Here is a 15,529-nt window from a genome sequence, read left to right as displayed (position 1 = left end):
GAGCCATCATGGCCCAGTTTGCACATCATGCTAAACCCATGGGTCAGCATAATGGGAACTCAGAGAAAGAGGTTGGACCAGGTGAAGCATGGAAGTACGCAGGTGGCAGGCAGGTGAGAGACTAGAGATCCTTTGCACAGAGTTAAGAGTGTTGGGAAAGTTGGCAGGTTGCCAAAGAAGCGAAACAATTGCAATGGGCCACTTTTGTAAGGTTTATATCATGCTATTGCACCTACCATTTGGGTTTGCCTTTTCACCCAATTATATTCCCTGTGTTGAGTGAAGGAGCTTGAAACAGCTAAGCATTCACGCTTGGTGGGCACAGCAGTGGTGGTTAAAAGCTAATTTGCACAAAAAAGGGGATACTCAAGAGAAACAACACATGTTTGTCTTTGCCAAATGTTGTTTGCTTCTCTAGTGTAACATAACAAAGAATTCATATATATCAGGGATGGCTAACCCATGACCTATGGGTCGTATCAGGTCATGCAAAAGGTTTTTTGAAGAGAGGGCCCAGACCCTCCCCATTGTCTTTTTTTAAAATGGGAGTTAGTTAGTTAGTTTTAGTTAGTTAGTTATTTCCTGCCCTTCACACTTACAACCATAAAAAATAAGGTGGGTCCTGAAAACCTATGCCTCAAATGCTGAAAGCCACTGTAATGCCACAATACTAAAATGTTTCTTGTGGCACCCCAAATGTCCATTTTTCATAATAATAATAATCCTACCCCCCTTCTTTACTGATGATTCCCATGAGTCCCCTGCTGTGATTCTGTGATGCTCAGAATACCCCACAAAAATTGTTGCTAAAAAAACCAACCCAATCATTTGGCCACGCCAACTTTGACATAGGGCCCCAGAAAGTTGACCATGCGTAAGTATAGCCCTCAGCCTTAAAAGGGTTATTTCTACCCATCTGCCCAGATGACACCCAAGCAAAGTTACAGACAGAACTGGTGCTTTCTTCTGTCTCTGTCTGTTTCTGAGAACTACTGTACTGGGTACTCTTATTTATTTTAATTCCACTTTCATTGATAGAAATAGGCAAGTACTTTTCAGTTAGAGGTGCTCTACATGTTCAGGAAAAGCACGTAGTACAGGTTCCATAGGTTTCAGAGCAGAAGTGTGAGAGCCTGTTTAAATACTCTTGTCAAAAACTCATTGCACGTTTAAAAAAGGGGAAAACCTTCATGTATCAAAAGAAAGACTATGCTAGAATCCTTTTATTGAATATCTCTTGGGCAACTAGTTTTGGAATGGAACCCAAAAATGACACTACCACCCAAAAAATCTGGAATTGCGCCACTTCAGAATACGCCACATGCTTTTCTGTGTACAGAGATTTAATCATTGTACATAGTAATTAAATACGTTTCTCATGATATTTTCCATGGGTAATGAATTTTCTTCGGAATGACTAATTCCTTTTTACCTTAGTGCTATGGTGGAGATGATCAAAGCGATGAAACAGTAGAAGAAACAGATTTTGAGACTGAGGAAGATGACGACAACTCTGAGGATGATTATCTAAATGACGTGGAATCCAGTGTCTTGGAAAATCCTGTTGGTGGCACAGAAATAGCTAAGGGAGGAAGCTTCCGTAAACGCAGCCTCAGTAGAGCTTCTACGAAAAGATATTCTGACAGGAAGAAGAGGAAGAGGAGGAGGAAGAAGAAAGGGAAGAAGAAGAAAGTGGTTGGTGCTAAGATTAATTCTTAACATGTCTTGTGAGAATAGCATAAAATTTAGAACAGAACATTCCATTTTTGTTAAGATGGTAGTGCATTGTGTTTCTTATACATCATGCTAGACCTGACTACTGTTCAGTTTCAGCTTTCATGAACTCCATAATCCATATTCTTTTTATTGGTGCATGTATGTTGGCTGAGGTTTAAATATAAAGTCTCTATCTGTCAGGCGGCTGCAAGCAACTTCTACAGCCGGTTGCCAGGAACGTACAAAGACAAGGAAAAGTTTCTTAGCATCCGCTTTTTATTCAGTATTTACAGAGAGAGGCTTTGGAACCCAGCCTCTCAGATAATGGCGTTGTCCCGAGTAAATCTCCACACACACCCTTCTCTCCCACTTCCTCATTCGTCATCAGCATCATGCTGCTTAGTGCCATCTGTCTTCAAGCTCTTTGCTCTCCTACTTTTAAGGCTCGCTGGGTTCTGGGAGATGGTGGGTCTGGAATGCTTTCTAGTGATAACATGTCAGCCAGCTGCTGCTCTGGCTCTGCCTTCTCCTCCTCTCCCATTATTTCCCAACTTTCCCCCTCCTCTTCCGCTGAGCTCTGACCTCCCTCGAACCCCTGTTGTAAATCTGAACTGGCTTCCTCTTCTCTGGAAGGGTCAGGCTGGGGAGTCAGTCTCCACCATTGCTCCTCTGCCCAGTCCCTGACACTATCACTCAGAGATAATCTTTCATTAACTCTCTACAGGGGTCAGTTTGAATGTGTGTAGGAACAAGGAGGACCATGCAGGGGATGTTCTTCCCCTAAATGATGGTGGGCCTGCTCCCTGGCTGATGCATAACCAGCATTGGTATGGTGGGGACTGTCTAACATGTAGGGTTTTCTGGCACATGAGTAGTCAACCTGGAAGTGCCTTCATTACATTCAGTCCAAATGTATCTTTCTTTTCCATGGCTGGACTCTGAACAAAGCAATTCTGCAAATTTGAAGCATAGGCCAGAGGTGGGTTCACGCAGTGCCAGCAGGAATTTCTCCACCCACTTCCTGAAGGACTCTTATAACAGTGGAAAGTTTCCATTATTATTAAATAGGCAGTGATAAATGCAGAAAAAAATATTTAGCGCTTTCAAAAATAAAGGCAGACCCACCCATCCCAACCAAAGCACAAGAGGGAGGTAAAGCAGATGAGGTGAACCACTGTTTAGATCCACTGGTGGGCAGACTTTACATTTTCCATTGTGGAAACAGACTTGCTTGTCAGGTGACGAATGCCCTGGGAGTACTCTCTTGTTTTCTTCCCCTGTCGCATTTGTCTTCATGCACAGGAAGAAAAAATGGGGGGGGGATTGCAGAAACGGGAGACAGTCCAGTGGTTTAGAAAAAGTTGTGCAGAACAAACAAAAGATAGAGTATTGTCCAGGCATAGGCAAACTTGGCCCTCCAGATGTGTTGGGACTACAACTCCCATCATCCCTAGCTAACAGGAACAGTGGTCAGGGATGATGGGAGTTTGTAGTCCCGAAAACATCTGGAGGGCCAAGTTTGCCTATGCCTGATATTGACAGATAAACAAAATATTGTTTCACAGTAGGCAAAGTGGAAGAAGGGATGGAATTAAGAGTGGGGAAATGGAACTGGGAGCCAGTGAAGACTTTAAAAACACAGCCTCAGTGTAGCATTCCTGGAAGCTTCCATTTTGCAAAGCTGAGAATAGATTTTCCCAGCTGGGTCTTTACCATGAGTGCCCAATTGTTAAGGTTCTACTCTTGTTTTAAATGTATTTGTGTTTTTAACTGTTTTAAATAATCTTTTGAGTAAATCTCCCTGAGACGATGGTTTAAAGGCAATTAATATATCTATTGTAATAGTAATAATAATATGCCGAAATATAGTCATGCTTCTGTCAGTATCTACCAATCTTGTGAAAAATAGCTTGTCTGAAAAAATTGCCTCATGACTTCATGCAATATTTTCTACAAACTTGTGTGCTTGAGTCTGTCTTCATATAACCTGACATAAAATTACAGCTATGTCCATATCTGTAGAAAAAGGCATATTGGTTGAAATTGCAGTTTCGTACATCTCTCTGGTGGTTTTGGTAATTGGGCTTGACTGATAGACAAAGCAATTTGGAAGAGGTTTGATACACTCGTGATATTGCTTCCTAACCACAAACTTCAAGGATGGCTATAGCTGTTTTAGGCTCATGTTGTCTATTTTTACTTTTTAATTTTTAAACATTGATATCCCTTTTTTCTGAAGAATTAAGCGGCTTACATCAAAACATGAAAATGATGAGAAATCTAAATTAAATTAAAAGACTCTTTTAAAAATCATTCATCAGAAAGGTTCATGCGTCAAAGTTGCCATTCATTATGACTGATCCAGTTTGACTTTTCAGTGCCCTTTTGGATAGATTTTGACATGACCTTTTGTTCCATTTCCTCCCTTTGTTTTCTCCACATTTTTGAGCAATTAAAACTTTGCTGACGATCAATGGGTGTGCATAGCTCAGTAAGTTTCCGTATTTAGTACATTCTGAGTTCATACTAATTTCCCAGCAATCTCCTGCTAGCATGGTTCATTGCCCAGGCAATTACATTACCCTCTTCGGTGTTCTCACCCGCTGGTGACAACTGGAATTTTGTCTCTTACAGGAAGAGAAGCTCCCTGAGGTGCCTTATTCTAGAATTCTAGCCCTGAATAAGCCCGAATTCTGCTCTATAGTGTTTGGAATCATTGCTGCTGCCATTGGAGGTGGCGTCACGCCTGCCTTTGCTGTTCTGTTTGGTAAAATAATTGGGGTAAGTTTAGAAAGTTATACTTCAGCCTCTGCAAAAACCTTTTGCTTCCACTTTCCATTATCTTTAATAATAATAATAATAATAATAATAATAATAATAATAATAATAAAATTTATTTTTACCGCGCCCTCCCCAGGGCGGCTAACAACCAATAATAAAAACAAGTTGATTAAAATACAATTTAAAAAACAAGTTTAAAATACAACATTAAAACATTAAGATGCAGCCTCTTCACAGGAGGAGAAAGGAAAAAAGAAAGAGGGGGGAGGGAATCAAACTGATTCTAAGCCAAAGGCCAGGCAGAACAACTCTGTCTTACAGGCCCTGTGGAAAGAAATCAGAAGATGTTACCCTCTTCTCAGTTCATTGAAAACAAAGAAATTCAGTGTGTCATTGGTTGGTTTTCCATAATGACATCTGGTCCAAGTGCCTTTATAATAAGGATACTTGCCAGTACCTTTTGCTCTCAACCAGTGCATACTTTTAAAAAACACATTCTAGATAATTTAAAAGCCTGAAAGATTTAATGCCAATATGCATTAAATATTGGGCAACTGTGGGGGCAGCCTGTGGGGCTATGGAGCTGCCCTCCTGCCACTGTCATCGCTACAGCGTACTCGTCTGGGAGCAGTAGAGAGGTTGGGGCTGCAAGAGTACTGGATAGGCTCTGCCAGTGCAGCCCAGTTTGATTCACATAAGCTACAGTGACTCTGGTGTCAGGTCAGGAAGGTAGCTTTCAGTCTTCCCCACTGCATGCCTTTTTATGGGCCAACTAGAAATTACCGTATTTTTCTGTGTATAAGATGAGATTTTTATCTTTAAAAATTATGTTAAAAATTGGGGGTCGTGTTATACACAGATAGTGCAGAGGGGGGACGGGCGATTGGTTGGAGCCATGAGCAGGAGATTGTCAGTGGCTATTGGGCGGTTGATTGGTGGCCGCGGCAAGGGCTGTTGTCGATTGGCTGCCCCTGCGTCAATTGGGCGGGCGAATGGCGGCTTTTGCTTTGCTTGCAATTTTCAGCGTTGGTCAGTTGGGTGAGCGATTTTCGGCAACCCCCCCCCAAAAAAAAAGCTCAACAACTCTTGACAATCTCCCCCCATTTTCTTAATTTGGAGTCCCCACAAACAGGGGGCGTGTTATACACGGAAAAATACAGTACATAAGTTGGCTTTCTGATTTGGACATATTTGGCCAGTTAAAAAAGATCTTGCCTGGCTTCCAGTTTGTTTCCAATCAGAATTCAAAATGCATATAACATTTTAAAGCCCTAGGCAGCTTTAAAGGGCAACTCCATCCACATTAATCTTTCCAGTCTTCTAACACTTGGAGAGTCTCTTCTCTCAGGGTCTCTGCCTTTTGAAGTGGAGGACAGGGCCTCTTCAGTGATGGCTCTCTTCTCCCAGGCCTTTGGCTAACTAAACAAACTATGGTCTTCTAAACTGGCAGGCTGGGGTTATTGTTTTTGTTTGTTACCATGTTATGTATTATTGTTTTTTTATTATATTGTAAATCACCCTGTGATCCTCGGGTGACGGGCAGTGTAGAAAATAAATAAATGATTTTCTAGTACTGGTGACTAACTCTGTGCTTTGTAACCCAGGCTTTCCAAGAAACAGACAAAGACAAGAAAAGCCAAAAAGTTGTGTTGTTTTCTCTTATGTTTCTTATGCTGGGAGTGATCAGCTTAATAACATATGTTGTCCAGGTAAGGACTATCCTAAGGCCTACTTAATAATAATAATAATAATAATAATAATAATAATATCAGAATGGAGCAGCGGATTGCTGAAATTTGTGAAACCATGATAACGTACCAATTCACTCAGAAAATTCAAGCAAAACAAGGAATCCCTGTCCCCACTCCCCAGCAAAAGATAAATAAATGGTGTTGAGGCACCATGGTTTTCATTTATTTAAGATATAGATGCCCACAAGCTTCTGGGCACATTTCAGTCAAATCATGATGCATGATTACTGTAAAATCTGATTGTAATGAGATCCATGGCAGCTCCAGAACTGGGGTTGGGGTGCAAGATGGTGAGAGTAGGATCCTACCACCTACTTCTATAAACTTCTGTGCCCCAGCAACCTAAAACTGATATTGCAAAGGCAACAGCTGGACTGAGTTGTAGCTTCATAAATGGAGGGAGGAGCTGCTGTCGCTCAGAAATGCAACCACTGCAGTGCATTCAGTATGATAAGTACACCAAATGTAAATAAAATGGGATGAGGTATTGGGTAAAAGAATATTTAGGCCTATGGTGCAGCAACCTATGTGCCTGGTAGCCAGTAGCACCAAGGAAGAAGTTGATTGTTGCAATTTCAGGAAGCTAGTTTCTTCTCCTATCTGACTACTTAATTTTGTGCATGTTTTGCCGCTCCTGCTCATGACCCCTTCTTGTTACTGCATTTCTCAGACCAACATCTAGTCCCCCTCTGCCCCCTGGAACTTGGGACTAGAAAGGTGGACTAGTAACCTTCATGATCAGTACTCACAATTTGTGGGTGTTATGTTTATAGGACACTTTATCAGTGTCTTAATTAGAGGAGCAAGCTTGAAAAGGCCAAAGAGTGACTAGTTTTGCAAACTGGCCTTATTTCTATTCTAGAAGCACTGGAATGGAAATACAGTGTGTGTTGTGATGAGAACAGCCTGGTTCTTGATCAACTAACAGAAAAAATGTTGGCCCTCAGCAAACTTTCCTCAACTTAGCTTAACAAATGGAAAAATACCAAAACATACTGTAGGATTTCTATTGAGCTTCTGTATTAGTAAATAGCTTCAACTCTTCCAGCGCTTTAGTCAATAGCTCATCAGTCTTAAAAACGTTATGGCATTGTACAGGTAAATAAAATCTAAATGCTTTACGTTTACATTTTTCAGGGATTCATGTTTGGGAGGTCTGGGGAAGCTCTGACTATGCGGTTGAGATCACTTTCATTCAAAGCATTGCTTCAACAGGTAACACCAACAGCTACAGGAAAAGGGGGGCAATTTTGTGGGTGGGTCTGGGATGTGGTCCATTGTCTTCAGGGGCAGTCTCTAATCCCCATGCTGAAGGCCAAGTAGGGAAGCCTCAAGTCATTATACAAAAGATGGCGGGAACATAGGAAGTTGACCTGCTGAGTCACACCATCTAGCGCAGTGTTGTCTCCACTGATTGGCCACGGCTCTTGCTTGGAGATGCTAAAGATTCAGCTTGAGGCAAAACTTGTGCTCTGTCACAGAGCTACAATCCCTCCCAACTTCTTAAAGGTTTCTTTTTTAAAAAAAACAACTATCACGTACTTCAAAAGCTTCATAGGCTGCTTTGAGCCATGACAATATCCATTTGCAAAGGCAAAAATTATTTGAACCATCTTTTTTTTGTTTTCAGGAAATTGGATGGTTTGATGACCATAACAATGGCATCGGAGTTTTGCTAACCCGGCTTGCGACAGATGCTTCTCAAGTCAAAGGAGTATGTTTTCCATTTATTTAGGGGTCTTTAAAAAAAAATAGAATTGAAATTTAAATTGCAGTGATTTCAAAAAGAAGCTTCTGTGGAAAGAGCATAATAAATCTACTTTTGAATCTGCATGGCATTTAATGTACCACACAGACAGTGGGTTGTATCAAGTACTGGTCATACTCAGAGTAGACCATCGGAAATTAATGGGATATGACTAACTTGGGTTCATAAATTTCAGAGAGTCTGCTCTGAATGAAACTGAGCAGTGCACAACTCATTGTCTTTAATTTGTGGCTGCTATCGATGATTCAGCTTGCTATAAGCTTGACTTCTGTAAATGTAGCTTGTTGAATATAAGGCACACCTCAGGGTCTTTGGTTGGTTAAGAGTGAGAGAGAGGTCAGTCTAGAGAGGATCTCCTGCAGTCGCTTAAATGTTGCTTGACAGAGATGTCTCTGGATGATTTATTTCAGCACTATGGCATTGGGTTTCAGGTGTAATTGTGCCAGCTAGCCTACTAGATTTGTAGCATCTCATGCTGACATCATGTTGGCATAGAGACTCTTACTTTCATTCCGAGGTGCCTTTGCAAAATTCCTGATGAATCATTCTAACCAACAAAGAGGAATTTTGTGAGGACTACTGAATGGCTTTCAAAACTTTTAGGAATATGACTTGGCAAGAGCAGGGCTGCTATATTGGCTGAAGCTAAAGAGAGATTAAGTATGTGCATTGTGCCTTCTTAGTTAAACTACCAAGTATAATTGTGCCTCACTTGCTATTTTAGGAAGACAATGGCTAGCCATATGCAGAGTTAGACCCACTAATGAACATGATTAACTTGCATGTGTGTTTGCAATTAATTCTTTAATGAGATTAACTTCCAACGTGTTGTCTTTTGTTTTTGTTATTTCTAGGCTACTGGAAGTCGGCTGGCCTTATTAACCTCAACGATCTTTACACTCTTGACAGCTATTATTATTGCTTTTGTGCATGGTTGGCAATTAACATTGCTCATCCTGGCCTGTATTCCTTTTGTTATGATAGCCCATGTTATAAGACTGAAATCAGTGACCGGCCATGCGTCGAAGGATCAAAAAGCCCTTGAGGAAGCTGGAAGAGTGAGTTCTATATAGTTAAAACATGTGGTTCTGATTAGATCTGTGGCAGTGATAGAAGGGGAAATTTCCAACACGGCTCTTAACTTTTATTCATGTCCACTGATGCCTATCCCAGAAGCCCTTGGTTGGTTTGTCGATTGGCTTTTCAAAATATTTCTATATCATCAAGTTTTCAACACAGTAAAAGGATGAACACTGATTTAAAACACACTCCACTAAAGCCAACCATTAAAGCAGTTGATGTGAATGCCCTAGGAATCTATACAGGGTTCGTTCAATTACAGTCGTACCTTGGTTTTCAAACAGCTTAGTTCTCAAACGTTTTGGCTCCTGAATGCCGCAAACCCGTAAGTGACTGTTCCGGTTTGCAAACTATTTTTGGAAGCCGAACGTCTGATGAGGCTTCCGCGGCTTCCGATTGGCTGCAGGAGCTTTCTGCAGCCAATCAGAAACCGCGCTTCAGTTTCTGAACGTTTTGGAAGTCGAACTGACTTCTGGAACAGATTCCGTTCAACTTCCTAGGTACGACTGTACATGGAACTGGAAGATGTCACCAGCTGTATTTGGGTGCCCTCAGGTGACAGACTGGCTCAGGCAGAATCGTGGCCACTTACCTGATATGACTGCTGGGATATCAATACTCACAGTGGGGACAGTGATTCCTCCACAAGTTGCTCAGCATAGTGCACTTTGGATGGTCCGGCAAGTACTTGACCAAAGGAGTAACCACTGCAAATAACCACTTCTAATATGTTACTTCAGGTTACTGTCCCCAAACCCTCCGGGTGCAAGTGCCTGACTTCTGACATTGTTTCAATGCCTGGACCCTTAGTTGCACCTAGTTCAATATTGTGTATGGCTATGAGGTTAAACATCTAATGGAGAACACCTAACCTTTAGTGAAATTGGGATTTTCTAAAGCCTTGTACTTTCCTTGTTTCCCAAATCAGATTTCAACAGAAGCTGTAGAAAATATAAGAACTGTGGTTTCATTAACAAGAGAAGACAGATTTTTTGAGAGATATATTTCAAGCGTAGAAGGTCCATACAGGTAAATTTGTATGCAAGTCTGTCGTCGTCTTCTTTGAGTTCTTGAGCTTTATTTCTTAATTACATTATTTCACAAACTAAAAATATTATTGTGCATAATTATGTTAAATTTCTGGAAGTGTGATTGAATCCACCTTGTACCATTTCCCCATACACAATTTAGATAGATAGATATCACCCCTTTAAGGTCCAAATATCTGGGGCTTGCAATGGCTTTAAACAGCTAGTACCAAAATGTGCAGTTGAGTGATGTGTAAAGCCCAATGGCTCCTGCAGAACTTTGAATATGTTGAGTTTTAGCATACAACTGCTAGACAGTCTTTTCAAAAGACTTTTCAAAACTTTGGTGCATGCAGAAACCACCATTCAAACAGTCTTATTTGTGTTCCCAGCCGTTCTGAGTTCCCATAGCAATGTGATGATGTGTCTCCCATGATCCTCTTTTAGTATTGTAATGGAAAGGGAGGAATTTCTACTTCATTTTCAGCTAATTTTCGAACAGTCTTACTGATGACACTAGAGACACTGAGGAGCGTTAGCTTGATCCAAGCTGGTTTAGTATTAGTGGAGTACAAGTCTTGGTTTTGATACCATGTCTCTCAGTGTGCAGCATAGGTTCATCTTGTTCTGCTGCCATACTCAGCTCACCTACACAGATTGGATGGCATGCGCATCTTAATTATGAGAAAGTAAAAGTCAATAAAGAATTCACAAGTCATATATTAAGAGGTGCATTATATAAAGTTTGGAACAAATATAGATTGCATCTGGAACCACAGACACCTTGGTGGATATCACCGCTGGAGGCATATGCTATCAAAAAATTGAGGACAAATTGGCTAACATATAGACAATTATTGGAAGAGGAACAAGGGAAACTCAGATTAAAATCATATGAAGAGATGCGGCAATATGAAGTTGACAGATGGCAGTATATACAACTTAGAAGTATATTCAACTCGGATCAAAAGAAAGTATTTGCAAAAGAGGATTCAAAATTTAACATCACACTGATACAGAATAATAAGAAATTGTTATCACCTACACAGATTGGGCACAGTATGTAAGTGGTGAAGACCCTTGCTTGACCAATCTTGCCCGATAACAATGACAAGCTATTGGGCTTATGGTATTTGGATTTGTGCTACTTGCTTGTTATGCCCAACATATATAGATGAGTCATGTCCAAAGATGGGCTGGGTGTTGAGAAAATGGATAGTGTGATTCCACTGCCCCCATTTGTTGAGGATTCATTTCTTCAGTGTGGTTTTTTGGTTTTAAAAGCTTACTAGCATCTTAGTCAATGACTCTGACTTGCTTTTTAAAAATACATTGGGAGTAGAAGCTCTACTGTTCCTTTTACTTCATGACGAATTGTGACTCTTTAATTGGCTTTCTCGTTTAACAGGGACTCTTTGAAGAAGGCTCCCCTTCATGGAGTTACATATGGAATAGCCCAGTGTTTCAACTTTTTTATAAATGCTGCTGTCTTCAGATTCGGGGCGTGGCTTATTGCCCATTGTTTAATGGACTTCGAGCAACTTTTTATGTGAGTGTGTCTTCTGTATTTTGTAAGAGCTAGGCAATGAACTCAAAACATAAACTGATTTTAAATACTAATGTGAAAATCTATATACATAAATATGTGTAGCTATCAAAACGTTTCCTGACCCCTTTTGATCTGCAAGAGACTGTGACAGAGGAGGAGCAAGCGACAAAAGTTCCGTCCTGCCCTCACTTGCAGTTTGGACAAAGGGGGGAGTTCCACATTAAAGTTTCCCAAATGTTGAATGTTATGTGTGAATAACTACAAGTGTGCAAATCAATCATTGGTGCAATCAGGTACATAAATTGTATACTCGTTGAATAAAACACCTCTGATTTAACTTGAGCATTCTTATAATAGTCTTTTGCTTAGTTATACTTGTATAGATTCACATTGCAATTATGTGTGTCTACTCAAAAGTAGTCCAAAGTGTGTATATGTTTGCAGTCTCAAGTATATTTTCTTAACTTAAGTAGGCTTGAATAGTCCTACAAATAATTTATCATTAATTGAATTGCAGACAGTGGGTGCTCTTTTAGGCTTGCTCTTATGTATTATAGTATGTACACAATATGTACAGATACACTATTTGAGTGACAGGATAAGTGTGTTAGAGATGCACTGTACATAGTAATATCGCAGGCCTGTTAAAAGGAGCTCACTGTATAAATCTCAGTTCTGCAAGATAAACAGTAGTTGCAGTTGAATCCAGAGCCAAGTGAGGATTCCCAGGTAAGATCCTCCCTCTATTGTGTGGGCAGGTAATCCCTCCCCTATCTGGCCTGGTCTCCTTGGCAACGCTTCCCCCAGGTGGGATTGGACAACTGACTGAGGTAGGCGGAGACCTCCAGGTATCCCACCTGAGGGAAGGCAAAGCCAAGCCTATGCTGTTGGAGCCGCTCCAGATCTAGGGGCTGCACGCGTCCACGCAAAGGGCGCGCCCCGTTTTAAGCGGGGAGTGGTCATTCTATGCTTCTTTGTTTTTGTGTTTTACAGAGTCTTCTCTTCTGTGATTTTTGCTGCTATGAATGTTGCTCAGTCCAGTTCTCTTGCACCAGATTTTGGCAAATCAAAGGTTTCTGCACAAAGAATTTTTCAGCTTTTGGATCGGAAGCCAGTGATTGATAGCTATAGTGAAGAAGGTGAAAAATTGGTAAGATTATACAGATAGTGCTTTCAGAAATAGAATTGTTGTGCTTCTTTTACTAACAGGCCTCGGTGTAGTCCACTGGAATTTTAAAAAAAAGAAATACAATGCTGTTTTATTTACTGGTGTCAGCTCAGTTTCTGGTTGCTTAAAATTGGCTTCAGAAAGAAACTCCTTTATTTGAGATATGGCTTTATACATAACCCATAACATATATCTGTGTTCATTTCCCACCCCCCGCAATGTAGGTGAAATTTGACGGCAACATTGAATTCAGAGACATCCATTTTGAATATCCAACTAGAGCAGAAGTTCAAGTTTTGCAAGGACTCAGTTTAAAGGTTAACAAGGGGCAAACTCTGGCATTGGTGGGAAGCAGTGGCTGTGGCAAAAGCACCTCCATCCAGCTTCTGGAGAGATTCTATGACCCAGGATCAGGACAAGTGGTGAGTAGGGATGGACAGATCCGGCTATTTCCATTCTGTGTCAGTTTTGTATGTGTTCAAAATCATAAGTCCATTCGATCCTGTCGTTTGCCATTTCTTTTAAACACACAAAAATTGCTTTTAAATTGCATATATTTTATCCGATATGCAGGTTTTTGTATTTACTTTCTCCTAAAAATACATGTTTATATATGCTACATGTCTATATATTTTTCCCAACAATAAATATAGACCATAAACTTGGTGCGTCCATTAAATTTTATGCAGGTTCAGCTACCTATTGTTGTGTCTTTCAACTCTGCAGAAGCTCATTTCAAACTTTCTGTACTTCCATTTCTACCTACAGCTTGCAGATGGCGTGGACACCAAATCTCTACATATACAGTGGCTAAGATCCAGACTTGGTCTTGTGCAACAGGAGCCTATTCTCTTTGATTGCAGTATTACAGAGAACATCCAGTATGGTGACAACAGCCGAGTTGTCAGTCAGGAAGAAGTTGAAGAAGCAGCTAAAGCAGCTAATATCCACAACTTCATAGAAAATCTCCCAGAGGTAAATGAAGATGTCCTTACGTTTTCCAGCATTCTCTTTCTCCAGAGGAATACCTATCCTATTTTGCACAAATCCCAGTTGCATAGAAACCTACAGCTAAATCCTTTGCAGGAGGGAAGGGGCATCTTTCCTGTCTAGGGTCCTCCTGAGGGGGCCATGTGCTAATGGTGGGCAGGGCTGGAGCCAAAATTGGATGGTGTATCCTTTTCTCTCTGTGTCACATCTCCTCACACTCTGATCATTCTCTCTCCCTGCCACATATATGAAATTAGGCCAAGGGCTACAGGTAGCCACTCCAACCTTATCATGTTGACATATAAAGTATGGTCAGAGATTAATTTTTAAGTGCATAGTTAAGGCTGCATTCCCATGCACACTTATCCTTGAGTAAGTCCTGTGGCAAGCAGCGGTTCTTGCTTCTGTTGAAACATCTGCACAGGATCCAGATGCACAGCCTATTAGTTTCGATAGGATGCAGAAAGGTGTAACTTGCTCTTCACAACACTCACAATGTCTGTGATCTTTTCTTTTTAAAAAACAACAACCTACAGAAATATAATACTCGAGTAGGTGACAAAGGAGCACAGCTTTCAGGAGGACAGAAACAACGAATAGCCATTGCCCGTGCCCTTGTCCGAAAACCAGCAGTACTTCTTCTGGATGAAGCCACGTCAGCTCTTGACACAGAAAGTGAAAAGGTTAGTCAGCTTGCAGCCTTGCTTCCTGCACTGCAGCAGGGTAGGGATGAATCGAGGCTATCATTCTAAATATTATTTTTTTCTTTGCCCATGCCTGCAGATTGTCCAGAAGGCCTTGGATGAAGCTAGAAAGGGTCGGACCTGCATCGTTATTGCTCATCGGTTGTCCACGATCCAGAATTCTGACATCATAGCAGTCATCCAGAATGGCAAAGTAGTGGAACAGGGAACTCACAGCCAGCTGCTGGCCATGGGTGGATTCTATCATGCACTTGTCAATGCACAAGTACCTCATTAGCCCAGGCTGCAAAGTCTGTGGATACCAAAAAACCAAAAAAACCCAACCCTCAAATTATGCCTAAGGCAGCGTTGTACTTGAGTCTGTCAGAGAACAGTCCCCTGTACCGTATGACGAAACCACATTTGGAAATGAAGGGGTTGTGTAATATAAGGAAGAGGGGAGAATCTCCTGTTCCGAGAAGAGGAAAGTCAAGTCGTCCTTTGGCATGTTTATGCCCTTCAGCACCCCTGAAATAGTTCTTTGGGTCCCAATCAAGATGAAGGCTAACTGTGCCTTGTTTCTTATCGCCATCACCAGGTAATGCTCAGGAGGCTGTGAATGTGGGATGCAGGCCTGCTGGGCATCTTCATGAGAAACGAGAGAGATTTATTTATATTTTACTTTGTTACAGAATGTTTTTGTATCATGGTGTTGATTTTACTTTTGTAATAGTAATAAAAAACAACAACTGGGAAACCCCAGTAAGAACCAATTTTTTAAATTATCTTTTCAACTAGCCCAAACACAAATAGGGCATGCCCTCTTCTTTCTTAGACATGGGATTTTAAACAGGCCAGGAAATACAAAAGCTTTTTAAGTACAGTGGTACCTCGGGTTAAGTAGTTAATTCGTTCCGGAGGTCCGTTCTTAACCTGAAACTGTTCTTAACCTGAAGCACCACTTTAGCTAATGGGGCCTCCTGCTGCTGCCATGCCGCCGGAGCACGATTTCTGT

General features: G+C 41.1%; 1 protein-coding gene across 3 annotated transcripts in view; it reads left to right on the top strand.

Annotated features, from left to right (window-relative positions):
* The window catches only part of ABCB5 (ATP binding cassette subfamily B member 5), a 50,445-nt gene extending 35,158 nt beyond the window's left edge, over positions 1-15,287 (top strand). For all 3 annotated transcript variants that reach the window (XM_083578479.1, XM_083578477.1, XM_083578478.1), the window contains exons 17-29: positions 1,438-1,695; positions 4,351-4,497; positions 6,102-6,206; positions 7,386-7,463; positions 7,879-7,962; positions 8,871-9,074; positions 10,025-10,125; positions 11,533-11,673; positions 12,667-12,823; positions 13,066-13,263; positions 13,610-13,816; positions 14,368-14,514; positions 14,615-15,287. In XM_083578479.1, the coding sequence (XP_083434605.1) occupies positions 1,438-1,695; positions 4,351-4,497; positions 6,102-6,206; positions 7,386-7,463; positions 7,879-7,962; positions 8,871-9,074; positions 10,025-10,125; positions 11,533-11,673; positions 12,667-12,823; positions 13,066-13,263; positions 13,610-13,816; positions 14,368-14,514; positions 14,615-14,812 (2,025 nt within the window). In that variant the 3' untranslated portion in view covers positions 14,813-15,287. The remainder of the gene's footprint in view (positions 1-1,437; positions 1,696-4,350; positions 4,498-6,101; positions 6,207-7,385; positions 7,464-7,878; positions 7,963-8,870; positions 9,075-10,024; positions 10,126-11,532; positions 11,674-12,666; positions 12,824-13,065; positions 13,264-13,609; positions 13,817-14,367; positions 14,515-14,614) is intronic.
* Positions 15,288-15,529: the final 242 nt, after the last annotated feature.

The sequence above is a fragment of the Podarcis filfolensis genome (assembly GCF_964270895.1).
Source record: "Podarcis filfolensis genome assembly, chromosome: 12".
Lineage (NCBI taxonomy): Eukaryota > Metazoa > Chordata > Lepidosauria > Squamata > Lacertidae > Podarcis > Podarcis filfolensis.
The sequence above is the reverse complement of the archived record's forward strand: the minus strand, read 5'-3'. Positions and strand labels throughout refer to the sequence as shown.